The 16,757-nt window shown below is 41.3% G+C and overlaps 1 protein-coding gene across 5 annotated transcripts in view; it reads right to left on the minus strand.

Moving 5' to 3' along the window:
- Rprd1a (regulation of nuclear pre-mRNA domain containing 1A) overlaps positions 1–16,757 on the minus strand; it is a 55,450-nt gene that overhangs the window by 6,313 nt on the left and 32,380 nt on the right. For 4 of the 5 annotated variants that reach the window (XR_008219037.1, XM_052741673.1, XM_052741672.1 and 1 more), the window contains exons 3-6: positions 15,549–15,655; positions 15,371–15,468; positions 14,003–14,129; positions 13,720–13,895 (exon numbers count right to left, since the gene is read on the minus strand). Coding sequence is in view for 4 of the 5 variants with exons in the window: in XM_052741673.1 (XP_052597633.1) it covers positions 13,720–13,895; positions 14,003–14,129; positions 15,371–15,468; positions 15,549–15,655 (508 nt within the window). In the remaining variant the exon portion in view is untranslated. Of the gene's footprint in view, positions 1–6,902; positions 12,575–13,715; positions 13,896–14,002; positions 14,130–15,370; positions 15,469–15,548; positions 15,656–16,757 lie in introns of those variants that run through there. The other variant, XM_052741674.1, reaches the window with a different exon arrangement.

Raw genomic sequence — 16,757 nt, forward strand, 5'->3', positions numbered from 1 at the left:
GTTAGCTCGAAATAAGCAGCTAGATTCACAGTAGTTCTCAACCTACCTAACGCTGGACCCTTTAATACAGTTCCTTTTGCTGTGGCGACCCCCAAGCATAAAATTATTTTCACTGCTACTTCATAGCTGTAATTTTGCTATTGTTATGAATCATATTGTAAATATCTGTTTTCCTGTGAAAGGGTCTTTTGTTCCCTGGATTGAGAACCACTGAGCTAGAAGAATAAACTGCCCAGGCTGGGTGTGGTCATGCAAACTATAATCCCAGCACTTGGAAGGCACAGGCAAAGTAGCCTAAAGTTCAAAACTAGCCTAGACTATATAGTGAGTACCAGGCCAGCCTGGGCTACAGAATTCTGGAGACCCTGTCTTAAGAGGGGGAAAAAAATTGTTATTTTAGGCCTCATATAGTTCTAAAACTCTTACTGATTTAAAGGGGTTTTTTGTTGTTTTGTTTTTCAAGACAGGGTTTCTCTGTGTAGCCTTGGCTGCCCTGGAACTCGCTCTGTAGACCAGGCTGTCCTCAAACTCACAGAGGTCCGCCTGCCTCTGTCTCCCGACTGCTAGGATTAAAGGCGTGTGCTACCACCGTCCGGCTGATTTAAATGTACCTTTAAACTTGTCCCTTTATTCTTCTTTTCTTAAAGATGCTCCTACTCCTGCCCTCCCTCTCCATAGACAACTGTGACAAAAACAAACAAAAAACCCACAAGAGAACTGGGTGTGGTGGGACATGCCTGGACTTTCAGTACTTGGTAGGAATGAGGTAGGACTGTAAATTGAAGCCGGCCTGAACTAGTGATATCTGGTCTCAAACCTAATTAAATAAAATAGATATTTTTCTTAAAAAACAAGCGAAAACAAAGGTGGAGAATCTCCACTGCAACCCCCGACGCCAAGGCTCAGCAATGAGAAGGACCTGCCTACTATCAAAGCCCCAACCACTTCCTGGGACCCTTGGGCTGTGTCAGAGTACTATACCAAACCAGGAAGGAAGTCCAAGGCTGATTCCTGTGAGCTGTTTTTGTGACCCATTGGAAGCAACTTCAGCAGATTTCAGAACGCTATGAAAACAGGCGTAGATAAGCCACTCGGCCCTCCCTTTGCAACAGCTATCTCCAGGGTTCTCGAGGTCTAGCGTGACTAGGTTGGCAACATTCAGCACCAATGTCTGTACTCTTTCTGAACAGTGACATCCTAGCACAACCGCCATCAAAGGCTTTCTCTCCACAAAAGTTCTCAAGATGGAGAAAATGGAATATTATTTCCATAGAATTTCACAAGTTGCATCTACATAAATATCCAAGCAGATCATCACTGTAAATTTCTGTGAATGTATCATTAAGCTGGTATCTGATCACTTAAATTCTGCTATGAATTTAAATATGCTGATATTTCATCTAGCACACTCTAACCCAAACCAAAAATGTCAGTCATTATTCTAAACACTTCATTTAATCTCCAAGGTAGAGACTACATGTTATAGATGATGAAACTAAGGCACAACCATTAAGAACCTTCACTCAAAGTCGACAGAAAAACAAAACACAGAGGCTCAAACCTATACAGACTGGTTCAGTCCCTATGCTTGCCCAATATGCCAACATGTTTCTTGAATCCTGGGATTAATTTGATGGCTATTCTGAATGTTATCCAACTGAAAAGCACCTAAAGGATCACTGAAAAAGGGTTAGCAGTCATGACTCCCACCTCAAGATCCAAGGAGACAACTGTGACTTGGACTAAAAACACCTTTGGCTTTTCCAGCAGTCCAGAGTCACCATTTTCTCTGACATAGACATTAAGTAACAGAAAAAGAGTAAATAAGGTGGCCAGGAGCTAGTTCACCCAGAAATGATGCCTAGCACTCTAGGAAACTCAATCTGCTGGGAAGTCAGTTTTACCCTTAGGGTAGAGGAACAAGGGGCTGCCAAGCCAGGAGCTGACAGACAGCATACAACACTGAGGACTTCTTCAGTAATCAGACAACCTCAAAAGCAAGATGCAACTTAAGAACCTGCTTCTACACATACTGATGACTAAATGAAGCTGACATAATCAGCTTGAAGTTTTACTTTTGTGTCTCTTTAGCCTCTTCCTTAGTACATTTTCTGGTTGCTATTATATCACATTACCTTGGGATTTTTAAATGTCATATAATGTGACATCTAAATGGGATGTCTCCCAGAATCTTGTTTCACAGTTTTTAACAAAGATGCCAGAAAGAGAACTTTGAGCTCATGTTTGGAATGAAAATTTTGTATAGTGGTCTATACTACATCTCTGTTGTATCCTCTACAGGCTGATACCCTGAGATAAGCATCAAGAGGGAATTTTTACATTAAGCTGTCATTACATTAGAGTGTTATACAGATTTCACTGAACCCAACTTTCCCCACATCCTTGTCACTTTAATCCCATCACTTCATCACCTAAAAGCACTCACTACTTTCATTGCTTTCAAATGCCTTTCGACATAAAACCCCAGGTTAGTGGGTCTTTCAACACTTTTTACCATAGCCTTCCTGCAATACTGGGCATCACTACTGACTGGACTCCTCTTCTGCTTTCTTGCCTGCACAACTCTGGTAAGTTTACTTCCATTCTTTGTTGCACTGCAGGTGTTTTGTGATGTGAGTGTGAGCGTGATTTGCCTAGGTTTAGGCTGCATTTTGTTTCCTTAATCTTGCTTTCTGGTTTCCCCAGATCAGGAGTTTGGTTTCTATCACTCATTCTGGAAACTGTTAGTCATCGTGGCTTCACATTTCTTCTGTTTCTCTCTTCTGGTATTCCAGGCACGAAACAAGACTGTCTCAGTTCTTGCATGTATTATTTATGGGTTTCACTTCTGTGTCTTTCTGTTCATTTCTCACTCTGTGTTTGTGTAGGAAATTGTCACTGGCCTCTCACAAGCTCACCAATTACCCATGGCTGTCCTCTACTGAGTTACTAGGTGAATTTTTTTTTAATGTTTTTCGTTGGGGCATTTTTACCTCTTACATTGCCTGCCCAATTTGGCATGGTGTCTGCTTTACCCATTAGACCCTTAGTGTATCAATCATTTGTTAAATTCCTGGCCTGTGATCATTTAAACAACAGTCACAGGTTAAGTTTGGTTCTAATGCTTGCCTTGTCTCTCTCGGCTGCCTTTTAGTGATCAGTGTGTTTTGTTTTGTTTTAATTGATGTTGAAACAATGTATCGGGCAACACTGAAGCAAACATGCTTGGGTGTGAACTACCATGTTAATCTCACGAGAATTAGGCTGTTTAAAGTGGAAGTAGATGTTAAGTGTCAGACCAAAAGCTAATACTAATAATAGTACTGCTCCTGGTTCTGTCCATGGAAGTAAAGCAAATTCCTCTCTTCCCATAGTCTCATACTCTCCAAAGCACCTGAAGACAAGTAAGTACCCACACACATGCCTTCAGTGCCCAGCTCTCTCCTCTACTCTAAGGCACTGTTTGCACTTCCTCGGGTGCCCTGGCACTGGCTCCTGCTTCCAGATAAACTGTGGACAGACACTTCAGTCCCGTTGCTTAGGTAGTATCCCACGTTTACTAGTTCAGCTCAATACCATCCTAGCTACATCACCTGGCTAATAGCTAAGGAATAACTTAGTTCTGCATTGTGACATGGGAATTCTGGTTATTCCTATAAACTTCCAAGCATGTTACCTTATGTTGGAACAAGACTCACAGAAGCTTCATGAGTGAAACAGACTTTGTTCCACAGCAGTTAAGGGCTCCTCACCATGACCTGAAACATGAGACTTTTGGGCTGTTCTATAGAGACTGACTATAGGCCAGTAAGCCTAATCAAATTCTATCTATGAGATTACATCACTCTACACATCATCAGGCTGGCCTTAAATGTCTAACCATTACTAACTGTTGAAGAGGTTCACGCTTTATCTCAGCCAGCTCTGGAATACCTACCCATGAGTTACTGGTCAAGAGAGCTCCTCAGACACCACAGCTACTGTCATCACTCTTGACTGCCCACTAGAACCAGATCCTAAAACCCTACTGCCAAAGACACAACACACTTCTGTTTACAGGACAGAAGAAAACCGCACTGTTAATTGCTGTTGTTACTGATTCGTTCCCTTGCCTCATCCTAGTTCGACCACCGAACTTCAAAATTTCCTGCCCATGCCCAACTTCCACACAAAGTTCACTGTACTGCAGTATATCCAACAGCTTCTTGTTCCTGTCAACTGTGCATTCTACAATCCACATCTTGGTTTTGTGCAGCAGGTTCTACGGCGTAATTCAGTGCTGACACTTGTCAAGGGCAGAAAGCAGACACCAGGAGTGGCAGGTGTTAGCCCAGTCACACTTTCAGCTGCTGGCACTGTGTGCCACACCACAGGAAAATAAGATGTGATACTCCTGAACTGGATGAAATTCAGCAACAAAAAATTCCAGTGATACAAAAGCAAGGTTTCATGGATTCAAAGAGAATCAAGAAATGATTTCTACACATCTTTTGTTTGGCAGACTCGAGAATCGGCATGCCCATCAATATCAGTACCCAGAAATATTTAATCCATTAAAAACTAAATCCATCCAAACTTGACCTTACCCGTTAAATTTTATTCTTCTTTAGCTCCAAGGGCTAACATTTAAACCACATTATCTAGATTTTATAATTTACTTATTATGAACATATAAATTTTATATCTTGAACACTAAAGGACTTTTAAGCCAAACTGTAAAGAAATTTTTAATTAACACCCCCCCCAACCCAACCCTGTGTACCACAAATGTTGGTACATTATATTCCTTAGAAGCTGTCTCATGCAGCTCAGGCTGGCTTCCAACTCACTATGTAGTTAACCATGACCTGGAGCTTCTGATCATCCTGCCTCACCGCCCCCTCCAAGTGCTGGGATTACAGATAAGTACCATTGTGGTGGTAGGGATCAAACTCAAGGCTTCATGCATGCTAGGCAAACACTCTACCAACTAAGCTACACCCCCATCCTAATCATCCATCCACCCACCCATCCATCCACCCATCCATCCATCCATCCACCCACCCATCCATCCACCCATCCATCCATTCATCCAGAAGGAGGTATGCATGTACAAGGGCACAAGTATAGAGGTCATAGGATAACTTGAAGGAGTCAGCTCTTGCCTTCCTCCACATCAGTTCTGAGGATCAAACTCAGGTCAAGCTTGGAAGTAAGTGACTTTATCTGTTGAGTCATCTCACTGGTCTCCCAATACTTTTATACACTTTTTAGTAAGTTTTTTCTTTAATGTAGTCTGTACATGCACTTGTGGAGTTAGAAGACAACTTGTAGGAGTCAGTTCTCTCCTTTCTACCATGTGGGTCCCGGGAATTGAACTCAGGTCATCAGGCTTGGCAGCAAGCACCTTACCCACTAAGTCATCTTGCCAGCTCTTTCTAAACATTTTTACAACTGTATCCTGTTCACCTGTAAAGCACCACCAAAACACATTAAATTTAAACTACAATCCCAACCAAGTGCCTCACTTTGTTGCACCATGACCTTAGGTCACAGCCATTGTGACTTTGATGCTGTTGCGTATATTCTTTCTTGCCTTGTCTAGAATTCCTCAATACTCCTCCTTTGATTAAAAAAAGAATAGATTTCTCATACACTGCACCTATAGTATATGTCTTATGACGGACACTATCTAGTTAGGGCATGTTCAATAGTTACTCTACTGTGACCATTTTTCCTCTCCACACACCACTATCCTACCCACTCTTTTTTTTTTTTTTTTTTTGGTTTTTCGAGACAGGGTTTCTCTGTGTAGCTTTGCGCCTCTCCTGGAACTCACTTGGTAGCCCAGGCTGGCCTCGAACTCACAGAGATCCGCCTGGCTCTGCCTCCCGAGTGCTGGGATTAAAGGCGTGCGCCACCACCGCCCGGCTTCCTACCCACTCTTACAGTGCTAAGATAGCAGTGTACCAATCCCAGGGCCTCACGCATGTTAGGCAAGTACTCTACCACTGAGCTACAAACAACTCAGTGCCCAGTTCACTGCTGCAGGGGAGACACATACTCTTCAGTGTGAGAAAGAGGGTAACAGGGATGAGTATGATCAAAATTATTGTATACATGTATGAAATTGTCATAATAAAACTCTAACAAAACACTTTTTTAAAAAGTGTCTGTCTAGAAAAAAAACTGCCATAGTTATGTGTTATAAAAAAGATTTGTTTTTTTATTGGAATTCATTTGAATATTCTCTAAAGACTAGAAATGAAAGATTGATTATATATTTTGCAAATTTACTTTGCTTACTTAAATTATCCTTAGATTTTTCTTTCTCCTCAAAGACTATAACTTGTCTACCAACCAAATACTTTAAAGGGTTGAATTCCCTAATTCTTCAGTCCATAGATTAGAAAAGTAAAAGTGGTACTTAAGAGACAGAGGCAGATGGATCAAGGCCATCCTGGTATACATAGTGAGTTCCAGCAAAATCAAGAAGGGAAGGGGAGGGAGGGGAGGAGAGGGGAGGGAAAGGAAGGGAAAGGGAGGGGTAGAGGGGAAGAGAGAGGAGAGAAAGGGAGGGGAGGGGAGCAATCAAATCTACAGAATTACCCAACTAAGCAAGAAGCACATATTCATTCACTTTTGTAGAAAATACACAGGAGCTAATTAGTATTTTACATTCATGCTGAACAGGTCTGACGCTGCTGTGGTCTCTGCCAAGCTCTGAAGGCATGAATATTTTAGAGCCATTGCAGACATTCATAATCCTTGCTACCTTATTGCAAGTCATTCTTAAAAGGAAGTTTCCTGTGACTCCCCAAAGCAAGGTTTAAAAAACAACAACAACAACAAACCACAGGCCATGACAACAGCAGGCATCCTAGACAATAGTCAACAGACATTGGAAAAATCAACTTCAACTCAGGTCTAGGTGAAACCAGAAATCCAGTCTTAAAATGAATCTCCTGACTTCTGATTCCCTCTCCACTCATCCTAAGTAACAGTTTGCAAACTAGTTAAGCAACTGTGATAGTAAATCCCTTTCTTCAACAAAGACCTAAAACAATCTGACAAAACCAATTCTACTCAATATTAATCTGGGCATGGTGGGAAATGCCTGTAATTCCAGCACTTGGAAGACTGAGACAGGAAGCTCTTGGGTTTAAGGCCAGCCTGTACTACAGAGGGAGATCTTATCTCAATGAACAACAACAAAATGACCATGACAAGGCACTACCACTAAGATTAGACAGGCCAAGACTGCATTCTAGAAGAACAAAACAAACCAAAACCACCAACAGTGACAGAATATAGAGGAAAAGCATTCCAGAAATGGTTAAAACAGGAGAAAAGATGAGCAAGATGGAGTAACAATTCTAAACATTTAATGTATGTAATAAGAATATAATGAAAAGCTCTAAGTAATTCAGAAGAAAAACTAAAATTCAACTAAGGTCTTCCTGCAAAAAGAACAAGCCTTCAAAACCAATGGGACCAACATCCAGGTGTGTGCACAATAAACTCCAGCCTCTAATGTGGGGGTGGAGGGGGTGGGGGGGAGAGTTACTCAACAAAGCTACTCTTTACTGAAGAGAATTTAGACATAGTTGACCAGAATAACTTTTCTTTCTTCTCTTCTTCTTCATCCTCCTTCTCCCCACCCCCTCTCTCTTTCTTTGGTAGATCAGACTGACCTTGAACTCAGATATCTGTCTGGCTCTGCTCAGAATAGCTTTTCAATTCAATCAATGAAACAATAGAAAATTTGAAAATGGATTCATTAAAGACCAATAGAAAGAACTAGATTGTTTTTGACAGAAGCTACAGCATGGATGGACCTAGAAGCTGTAATGCAAATTGGACAAATATGCCACTATCCCAGTAGTCAAGGTCACAGATCATGGCACCGGTGGCTAGGTAAAAGGAAAGCATGGAACACTTGTTTCCGGGTGAAGAGCATCAGCTCTGCAAAAGGAAGAACTCCAGAAGCAGGACATACAACGGAATGTACTTCAACACTACCCAAAAGGCTGTCAAGATGGGAGGCTTTGCAAGCATGAAGAATTGGATCTGGTTCCCAGAACCCATGAAAAATAAGCTGCGTGTGGCGAGGCACTCTTGTAATCCAAGCACTGAGGAACGAGACAGGGAGACAGATCTCTAAGGCTCATTAGCCACCCAGCCTAGCCTATTTCGCAAGTACAAGACTAATAAGAGACCCTGTCTCAAAAACACCAGGTCTAGTGCTTGAGAAACAGCAGTTGATTTTGTCCTGTGGCATGCACACAAATAAAAACCATGTATCTCCTGCTGGCCTAATTTTTTTTCCTCCTAAGAACTTAAAACTATCACAAATAAGCAAAGATTTAACTTGAAAGAGATTCAGAGCAATATTTTTCCAACAGCAAGAAGTCAAATGTAATAGACACACCAAAATGTTATTTAAGCCAATAATTTAACAGTAAGAAACTCAAAGAAACAGGCAGTGGTGGCACATACTTTTAATCCCAGCACTCAGGAGGCAGAGGCAGGCGGATCTCTGAATTCAAGGCCAGCCTTGTCTACAAAGCTAGTTCTATGACATCCAAGGCTACACAAAGAAACTTTGTCTCTGAAAAACAAAACAAATAAAAAAAGAAACAAAGTAGGTAGATAAATACTATTCTGTAACAGGCTATAACTTGGCTATTAAAGTCAGATTGGTAATTAAGATAAGAGTAGATGGCAGAGAGCTTGGTTGGCATGGGCAAAGTTCAAGGTGCCATCCCAAAAAACAAAAGGGGCGGGGTGGTGGTAGTGCAAGCCTTTAATCCCAGCACTTGGGAGACAGAGGCAGGCAGATCTCTGTGAGTTTGAGGCCAGCCTGGTCTACAAAGTGAGTTCCAGGACAGTCAGGACCATTACAGAGAAACCCTGTTTCGAAAAACTAAAGGGGGGAGGGGAGGTGATAATTATATGGAAATGTTTACAGTAAATGTGCAAAATACGACAGCATACAAAAATATTTATAGGTAAAACAATCTCATCCTTTGAATCTTGTTAAAAATTAAGGAATAATGAAACTGTAGGTAGCATCTATGCCTTTAGCAATGGGTGCAAAACTCTGAACACACACTACCTTTACAGTATTAACAAAACTTCACCTGACATAGGCATGGTGGTGCACACTTTTAAGCCCAGCAACAGGGAAGTCTGCCTGGACACGAGAACAAGAAAGAACCCATCCAACACTCCACTGCTACTACCTGGGCAGCTCAGACCAGCACTGCCAACATACTGTTTAAACGAAGTCCTGCCCACCTTCACTCTCCAGTTCACTCAGCAACCAGGAGTCGTCAGCACCACTGCTCCTTGCGCTTTGGAAATTCAAGGGCCTCTTTCATCGTGGTTCCTAGCTACTCTGCATTTCCTCTCACTCCTAAGAACCCTCAGCTGCTACAGTAACGAACTGTAGTGGTGCTGAGCAACGAAGGACTGCCTCTGCAGGCAGCACACCTGTTCATCCGCACACAGGCCGTCCCATCAGGAAGCGACAGGGGATTCCAGCCCACCTGGCACTGTGCCCTTTCCAGCCTCAGCACTGCTCACTCCTGCAGTCACAGACAAACTAGGACACTCCCACAACATAAAGAACGGCTCTTTCTCCTTTGTTCACATTACTGAGCCAAACTTCCAGCCACTATACACCCTGAACTGAGGTCTTTCTGTGAGCAGTCCTCGTCCAGGCTTCTCTCCACTGTCGGTCATCCTCAGTCACCACGGTCCACCAATTTCACTACAGTGAACTGAGATGTGAGAGAAACTACATCTCATACGCTTATCATCATACTGCGATTAATTCCTTTATACCTTGCAAATTAAACTTTATCTTAGGTATAAATGACAGAGAAAAAATGACCCATGTCATGATAAAAGAATGAGCACTCTCAATAAAAATACAAAGTATGAAAACGAGAAAAACACACAATTTCATATACACAATAACCATAATTAGTTGAAATGGCAAACATGAACGGTATTAGAAAGCAATCGAAGTCACAATCTGTACAATTAAATGTAAAACTTACAGGTCAGTATGCACATACAGGAATTAAGCTTGGCAGAAATAGCATTTCACAACACTAGTAAAAAAGTCATTAATTTTGGATTTTAGGGGAGAAGGTTGGGACAGAATCTCACTATGCAGCAGAGGCCAGTCTGGAACTTCCTACAAAGACCATGCTGGCCCCCAACTCATGCTTCTCCTGCTTCAGTCTACAGTGGTCTAAGACTAAGACATGAGCCACTCACTATACCTGTCCTATTATTAATCAGTAAAGGAACCATTAATTATCACTTTCAGTCTGGAACTTCCTACAAAGACCACGCTGGCCCCCAACTCATGCTTCTCCTGCTTCAAGTCTACAGTGGTCTAAGACTAAGTAAGACATGAGCCACTATACCTGTCCTATTATTAATCAGTAAAGGAACCATTAATTATCACTTTCAATCTATTACATCTCTGTATCATATGCAAAACAAATTCCAATAAAATTATTTGGAAATAATACAGAACATCACAGGATCCACAAAGATTAGCAAGCACTGACATTATGTATTTGCTTGTTTACTCACTTACTTCGGCTCTTTTCTAGAGTTTCTGTATAGCTCTGGCTGGCCTTGAACTCAGAACTCAGAGATCTGCCAGCTTCTGCCTACTGAGTGCTGGGACTAAAGGCAGAAAGCACTGACTTTAAAAAAGCATGTTTCCTTCCACAGACCATATTGTGGAACCCCACACTACAGTTTGTGGAAACTAAACAACTGGGGATCTTGTTGATATAGAAGAATTTCTCGTCTTCCTCCCCCCAAAACATCCAAGTGTCACTTTAAGTCATCCTATGGTGCAGACACATGCGATGCCAGCACTTGGAAGGCTGAGGCAGGGAGTTCTAGGTTCCAAATCAAATCCATCCATCCATTCATTCATCCATTCAACACCCCCGTCAGATTATTGCTATATAGTCCAAGCTGGCCTTAATCTCAGGAACTCTTTGCCTCAACCTCACTAGCACTAGGATTACAGGCAAGTGCAATAGCCTAGATTAATAGTCTATTATCTGTTTACTAATCAAAGTTAATCGAAAGGGATTACCTAAACTGTTAGAAGCACTTCATGTTTTCATTGATTTCAAATGTTTAAGAGTGGTTTCCTCAAGATATTAAACATCCACTTTTTTAAAAAAAAATTTATTATGTATACAGTGTTCTGCTTGTTGCCATGTGTCCCTTCAGGCCATAAGAGGGCACCAGATCTCATTATAGGTGGTTGTGAGCCACCACATGGTTGCTGGGAATTGAACTCAGAACCTCTGGAAGAAAGGTCAGTGTTCTTAACTGTTGAGCCATCTCTGCAGCCTCAAACATCCATTTCTTAAACTGATACTTTTGTTCTATTTTCTAACAATGTTAATTAGTGTCACCAACACTTAAACCAATTTTAGAAACAGTGTAGCTGATACAAAAACAAGCTTTCAGTCCTCAGTCTCTACTTCAGGGTGATGCCACCTACTAATACAAAGCATGTTTAAATATCAAGTCACTGTCACATCATATGACCAAAAAAAAAAAAAAAAAAAAAGCTTACTTCTCAATGACGATTTACAGTGAGATCTTGCTCTGTAACTTCCTAGTTTATGTAAACAGTAGCTTTAAAAATATAATCATGAGCTGGGCATGGTGGCACACACCTTTAATCCCAGAACTCAGGAAGCAGAGGCAGACAGATCTCTGAGTTCAAGGCCAGTCTGGTTTACAGAGTGAGTTCCAGGACAGCCAGTGCTACACAGAGAAACCCTGTCTTAAAAAACCAGAAAGATTTAAAAATAGAAAAACAAAACAAAACAAAACATTCTGATCATAATTGAGGTGGTTTCTTCAATATAAAATTCAGCCATACTGAATGAACAGCAATCAAACTCCCTAGAAGACTTTATTTTAAGCCAGCGATTACTTTGAAAGCAAGAGTTATTAAGAGTTGGAGAAAAAGGACTTCGGATTTTGCCAAAGGAGGGTATACTTCTTTCTGTAACATGGCTTTGGAGTGAAAGCACTGATGCTTTCACTGGAAGCACTGCTCTAAACAATCCAATACTGCTTTGTGAAAAATGTGGGTACTTTATCTCCCTGTACCTTATTTCCATGGCTATAGCGTGTGGATGATAATGTACCCTGCTGCGTAGGACTGAATGAGGTGATTATGTGAAGAGGCTAGAACTGTGCCCCCGAGACATGGTAAATGTTAGTTACCATCATCAGCTCTGTGTATGACTATTAACTAGAAAATCTGGCTAGAATGCACCAGCAAATGGGGGCAGAGGTGGGGGTGGGAGTGACCTATTTTCTACAGTTACATGTCAAATATAAATTGTATTTTTGAAATCAGTAATAGTCAACGCCAAAAGTGAGAAAGCAGGTATAAATAGAATAATAAAACTTCGTTCTTCAATTTTCAAAAACATGAGACAATACAGGCTTTGGAGTTTGATGTTTATTTTTAGCCGGAAGAATACGCTAATGGTGATGACATCCTTAGACGATACGCCGTGTCCAATACCTGCAACAGAAGCTCGACAGAAGTTAAAGAAACCATACCAAAAGGCTGAAGACAAAAACTGTTGACATACTCACCCTTAATGCTGCGAACGGGAAACAAGTAAGGATGTGTAAGACAACATCACAAACAGGTAAGTTAACTACCAAACTCATGTTCTAAGAAACTCCACTGCATCTTTTCCATTCCAAGTGGGCAACCTCTTCAAGGACAGAGCAAAGTGCCAATGAGTAAGTGAGTTTGTGTGAGCAGAGAGGGAGCAAACTGAAAAAGGACAGTATAAAATTAAGAGTTGAGCATCTGGGGTGTGGAATAATCAAGGAGCTCTCTCAGAACTGCAAGAGCAAGCCAGTCCAAGTGCCACCTGAGGCTTATTGAGAGAGAAACTGCTGAGCCAAGAATTAAACAATAATAAATCAACTTAAGAGGCAATACCATGATACACCTACAAATTTAGAAGGAGCTGTCTGTAAATAATGGGACTCAAACAGGACATTCTCACATGGTACTGAAATCAAGAACAACTCAAGTAAGAACTATAGTTGGTCAAATGGTCTTTCAAATAAAGCCAAACCCAGCTCCCCTATGCTGACAACGGCTTCTCTGCTCAAAATGAATGAGACTGCTTCTGTATTACCTCCTGAGCCCCAGATTCATCACCGCCAGTAACAACCATATGTAATCCATCAACAACCTTTTCCGGAACAGCACTGTATAAGCCCAGCCCAGAGAGTGTGAGTGAGGAGGAATATGTTAAATGTGAGAATCAGAGGTGGAGAAATAATTTGGATATTTAATGATAGACCTAAAAGACAGTATGTGCTAAGAATAGAAATTCAATAAACCGAACAATTTATTGCCATTAACACAAGACTTATTAGACTTGTTATTTTCCTATTATGTTTGTGCTTGAAGGGTTTACATTTCTATTACATGGAATTTCACATAGATGATTTGGAATGCAACAAATTCTGTTAAGACCAAAATTCCAGATTTGTTTAATCAATCTGTAGGGAAAAACTGACAGCAAGAAGCAGCTTACCTGGGCCTAAAATAGTCCATGATGCAAGAACTCTAAAGATACACAGATACATTAAGGTATAATAAAATTAAATAAATATGCACTAAAGAAGGAAAAGGTTACGCACTTCCAATTTATGTTCTTTCTCTGCAAGGGCTTCCTTTTGACAACGAAGAAAATCCGCTAACATTCGAGTGAGTTGCTTTCTATCATCTATTTCTGCAGCCAGTCTGCCATTATAGTCTGCCAGCAACATACAAGCATCCTCTACCATTTTAGAAAGCCTTTCTCCAGATTCTTTATCTAAAAAAAGCACAGGGTATTACAATTAATACACAACAAAACGATGACAATCTGCTCCCACACAATGCCTCCCAAATAACACCTTGGACCTCACTTTCTTTTCTCACCTGTTATTTTCTCAAGCAGGGACACTTCTTGAACTTCCACAGGCAAAGAAGCTATCCTTTGATGGACTGCTGCATCACCTGAGGCTGCATTTTCTAAATCTTGTAATGCTCTAACAAGGTCGAGAGTCTAAAAAATTACACAACTTCAGAACCAAAAGAAATAAAGCTCTAACAAATACAGAGGATTTAGCACCTTTTTAGTACGCCTAATCCTTATGAAGTATTCACTAGCAAAAAGTCTGCAACGTGTAACATTTCTTAAGACACTTTTAAAAATACACTTAGACTAATTTTTTTCATGTTTTGCCTATGTCTGTGAAACATGATCACGGCCGGTGTCCCAGAGGCCACAAAACGTTGCCAGACCCCTTGGAACTGGAGTAACAGATAGTTGTGAGCTGCCTAATGGGTGCTGGGACCAAACCAAACCTAGGTTCTCAGGTTCAGAGCTTAACTGAGGATAAGAGTAGCAGTGCCCTTAACCAATTAGCCATCTCTCCTGCCCCCAACCTTTTTTTAATATGTTAAGTAAAAGGAACTATGGTAAGTGTTGAACATGAGACAGCACTTTAGACCTTGAGGTATTCACATCCCAGTGTGCATGAAGACAAAGAGTGCAAAACTTACCTAATTATCAAAATGAGGTAAGTGACTGGTTCATATGGCAGACACTTCAGAGGTAAGAGAAGGTAGCTATTAACTCAGACCTAGTGTATTAACCTGGAAAATTTTTATTTTCCTGAAAAGTTTTATGCATAATATATTGGGTTACCACCACATATTTTGCTATCTTTTAACAATTATTTTTACATGTTTGAAAATAAAAAATATTTAAAGGGACCAGCGTTTATCTCTAAGGACAGAATTTTAGTTTAAGTCATGTAACCAATGTGTTGGTTGTGTTTGATTTCAAAACTAAACTCTTTAACAGTGGGTGTTTCACTACATCTAATCACACTCAGCAATGAGAAATGCATCCCTATATAGAGCGAACTACAGAGCGCTTGAGCTAGCACATCGGTTAGAGCATTAGAAGCATGAACCGCTCTTGCAGAAAGAAGGGTTCCATTTTCAGGACCATGACAGGGAGCCCATAACTGCTGAAACTCCAGTCCAGGGAAACAGACATCTCTGGACTCCTTGGGTACTCATGTGCATGTACCCAGGGGCACACGCATAACTAGAGAAACAAAAATCTCTCTCCCCCCCCACCCTCCCACACAGAGCATACTACTTCAAACAAAAGCAATTTGTTACCAGAATGCGAGAGAGATTAATTTAGTGCCTTTCTTGTACCCAGAACACTGAAATGATCAAAGCCCAGAGGTCACATGGAGTAAAAATCCCACAGCTGTCTTGAATTTTTACCTGCGGTGGTTCACTTGGGGACCCTAAAGAGGAACAATTTTCATTCTCATCCACCTTTATTTGTTCATAAGTCCGCTTCCTCGTCTTCTTATCTCCATCTGATTTAAAAACATTAAGTTTTATGAAAGATGTGCTTTCCCGAGAGGACCACAGGAAGAGATCAAGAGCCTGTACTTACATAGAGCATGCTTAAGTTGTTCTAACACATCGTTTTCATACACAGATCGCTCTTCCCAAATAGACAACACTCTGCCAAGGTGCTTCTTACAACTTTCATCAGTTTCACTAAATTTAAAAAAAAAAAAAGAAGTTAAAACAATGACAGTAAAACTGTATAGTGAGTGCTACCACGAAGTAATGGTGACTTAAAATGGAGCAACACTGGCTGCCAGCAAGAGCTACTCAGGCGAGCTGAGCACCACTAGCAGAAGCTCAGGCAAGGTATGACAGAAACACCGACCTTGCTCCCCTTAAGAACTCAGTAACAACTACACAGAGAAACCCTATCTCAAAAAACAAGCAAGCAAGCAAAAGAACAACCACCCAAAAAAACCCAAAAGAACAAAAAACTCAGTAAAAGAACAGTAAATCAAAATGGTTTTCGTGGTCAAAGTTTTAGGAGCAGACACTAGAGGCTTACAAAGACGATGCTCCCAAGTGGAAGGAGCTAACGGGCAGTTCCAGGGCACTTTTTATACTGCTGAGCCCACCACTACCTTTGGCACAGAAATCAAGTGGAGCTTTACAGCAGCCATAGTTCATACAGGAATGAGAACATGGTGCTACAGACAGCACCCTGAGAGATCTAGCCCAGTTAGAAGCCAGGAGTACCATCTGAGAAACAAAATCTGAAGACTGGTTCTACAGGAAACGGGACATGGTGACTTTCAACAATCTGCCACTCCTTCAGCACTACCTCAAGGTTGTGTGTGTGTGTGTGTGTGTGTGTGTGTGAGAGAGAGAGAGAGAGAGAGAGAGAGAGAGAGAGAGAGAGAGAGAGAGAGAGAGAGAGTGTGCGTGCGTGTGTGTGTGTGTGTGTGTGTGTGTGTGTGTGTGTGTGTGTGTGAGAGAGAGAGAGAGAGAGAGACAGAACGAACCTGGAACTGGAGTTACAGACAGTTGTGAGCTTCCATGTGGGTGCTAAGAAACTAGTCCAGCTCCTCTCTAAGAGCTGTGCATGCTCCTAACTACTGAGCCATCACTCTAGTCCCTTGCCTGGGTTTTTATACCATTATTCACGCATCTCCAGTCTCAACTCCTTCACTTTCAAAAGTATCCACCCTATATCAAATCAGAGCAAGTTCTTCTCAACCGTCTCTGAAACTCAGGTCCTCAGCCTAAGCCACAGTCCCACAACCTCTGCCTCCTGGCAAACTCTCCATACCTC

Source organism: Peromyscus californicus, unplaced genomic scaffold (genome assembly GCF_007827085.1).
Source record: "Peromyscus californicus insignis strain IS unplaced genomic scaffold, ASM782708v3 Scaffold_17__1_contigs__length_78620276, whole genome shotgun sequence".
Classification (NCBI taxonomy): domain Eukaryota; kingdom Metazoa; phylum Chordata; class Mammalia; order Rodentia; family Cricetidae; genus Peromyscus; species Peromyscus californicus.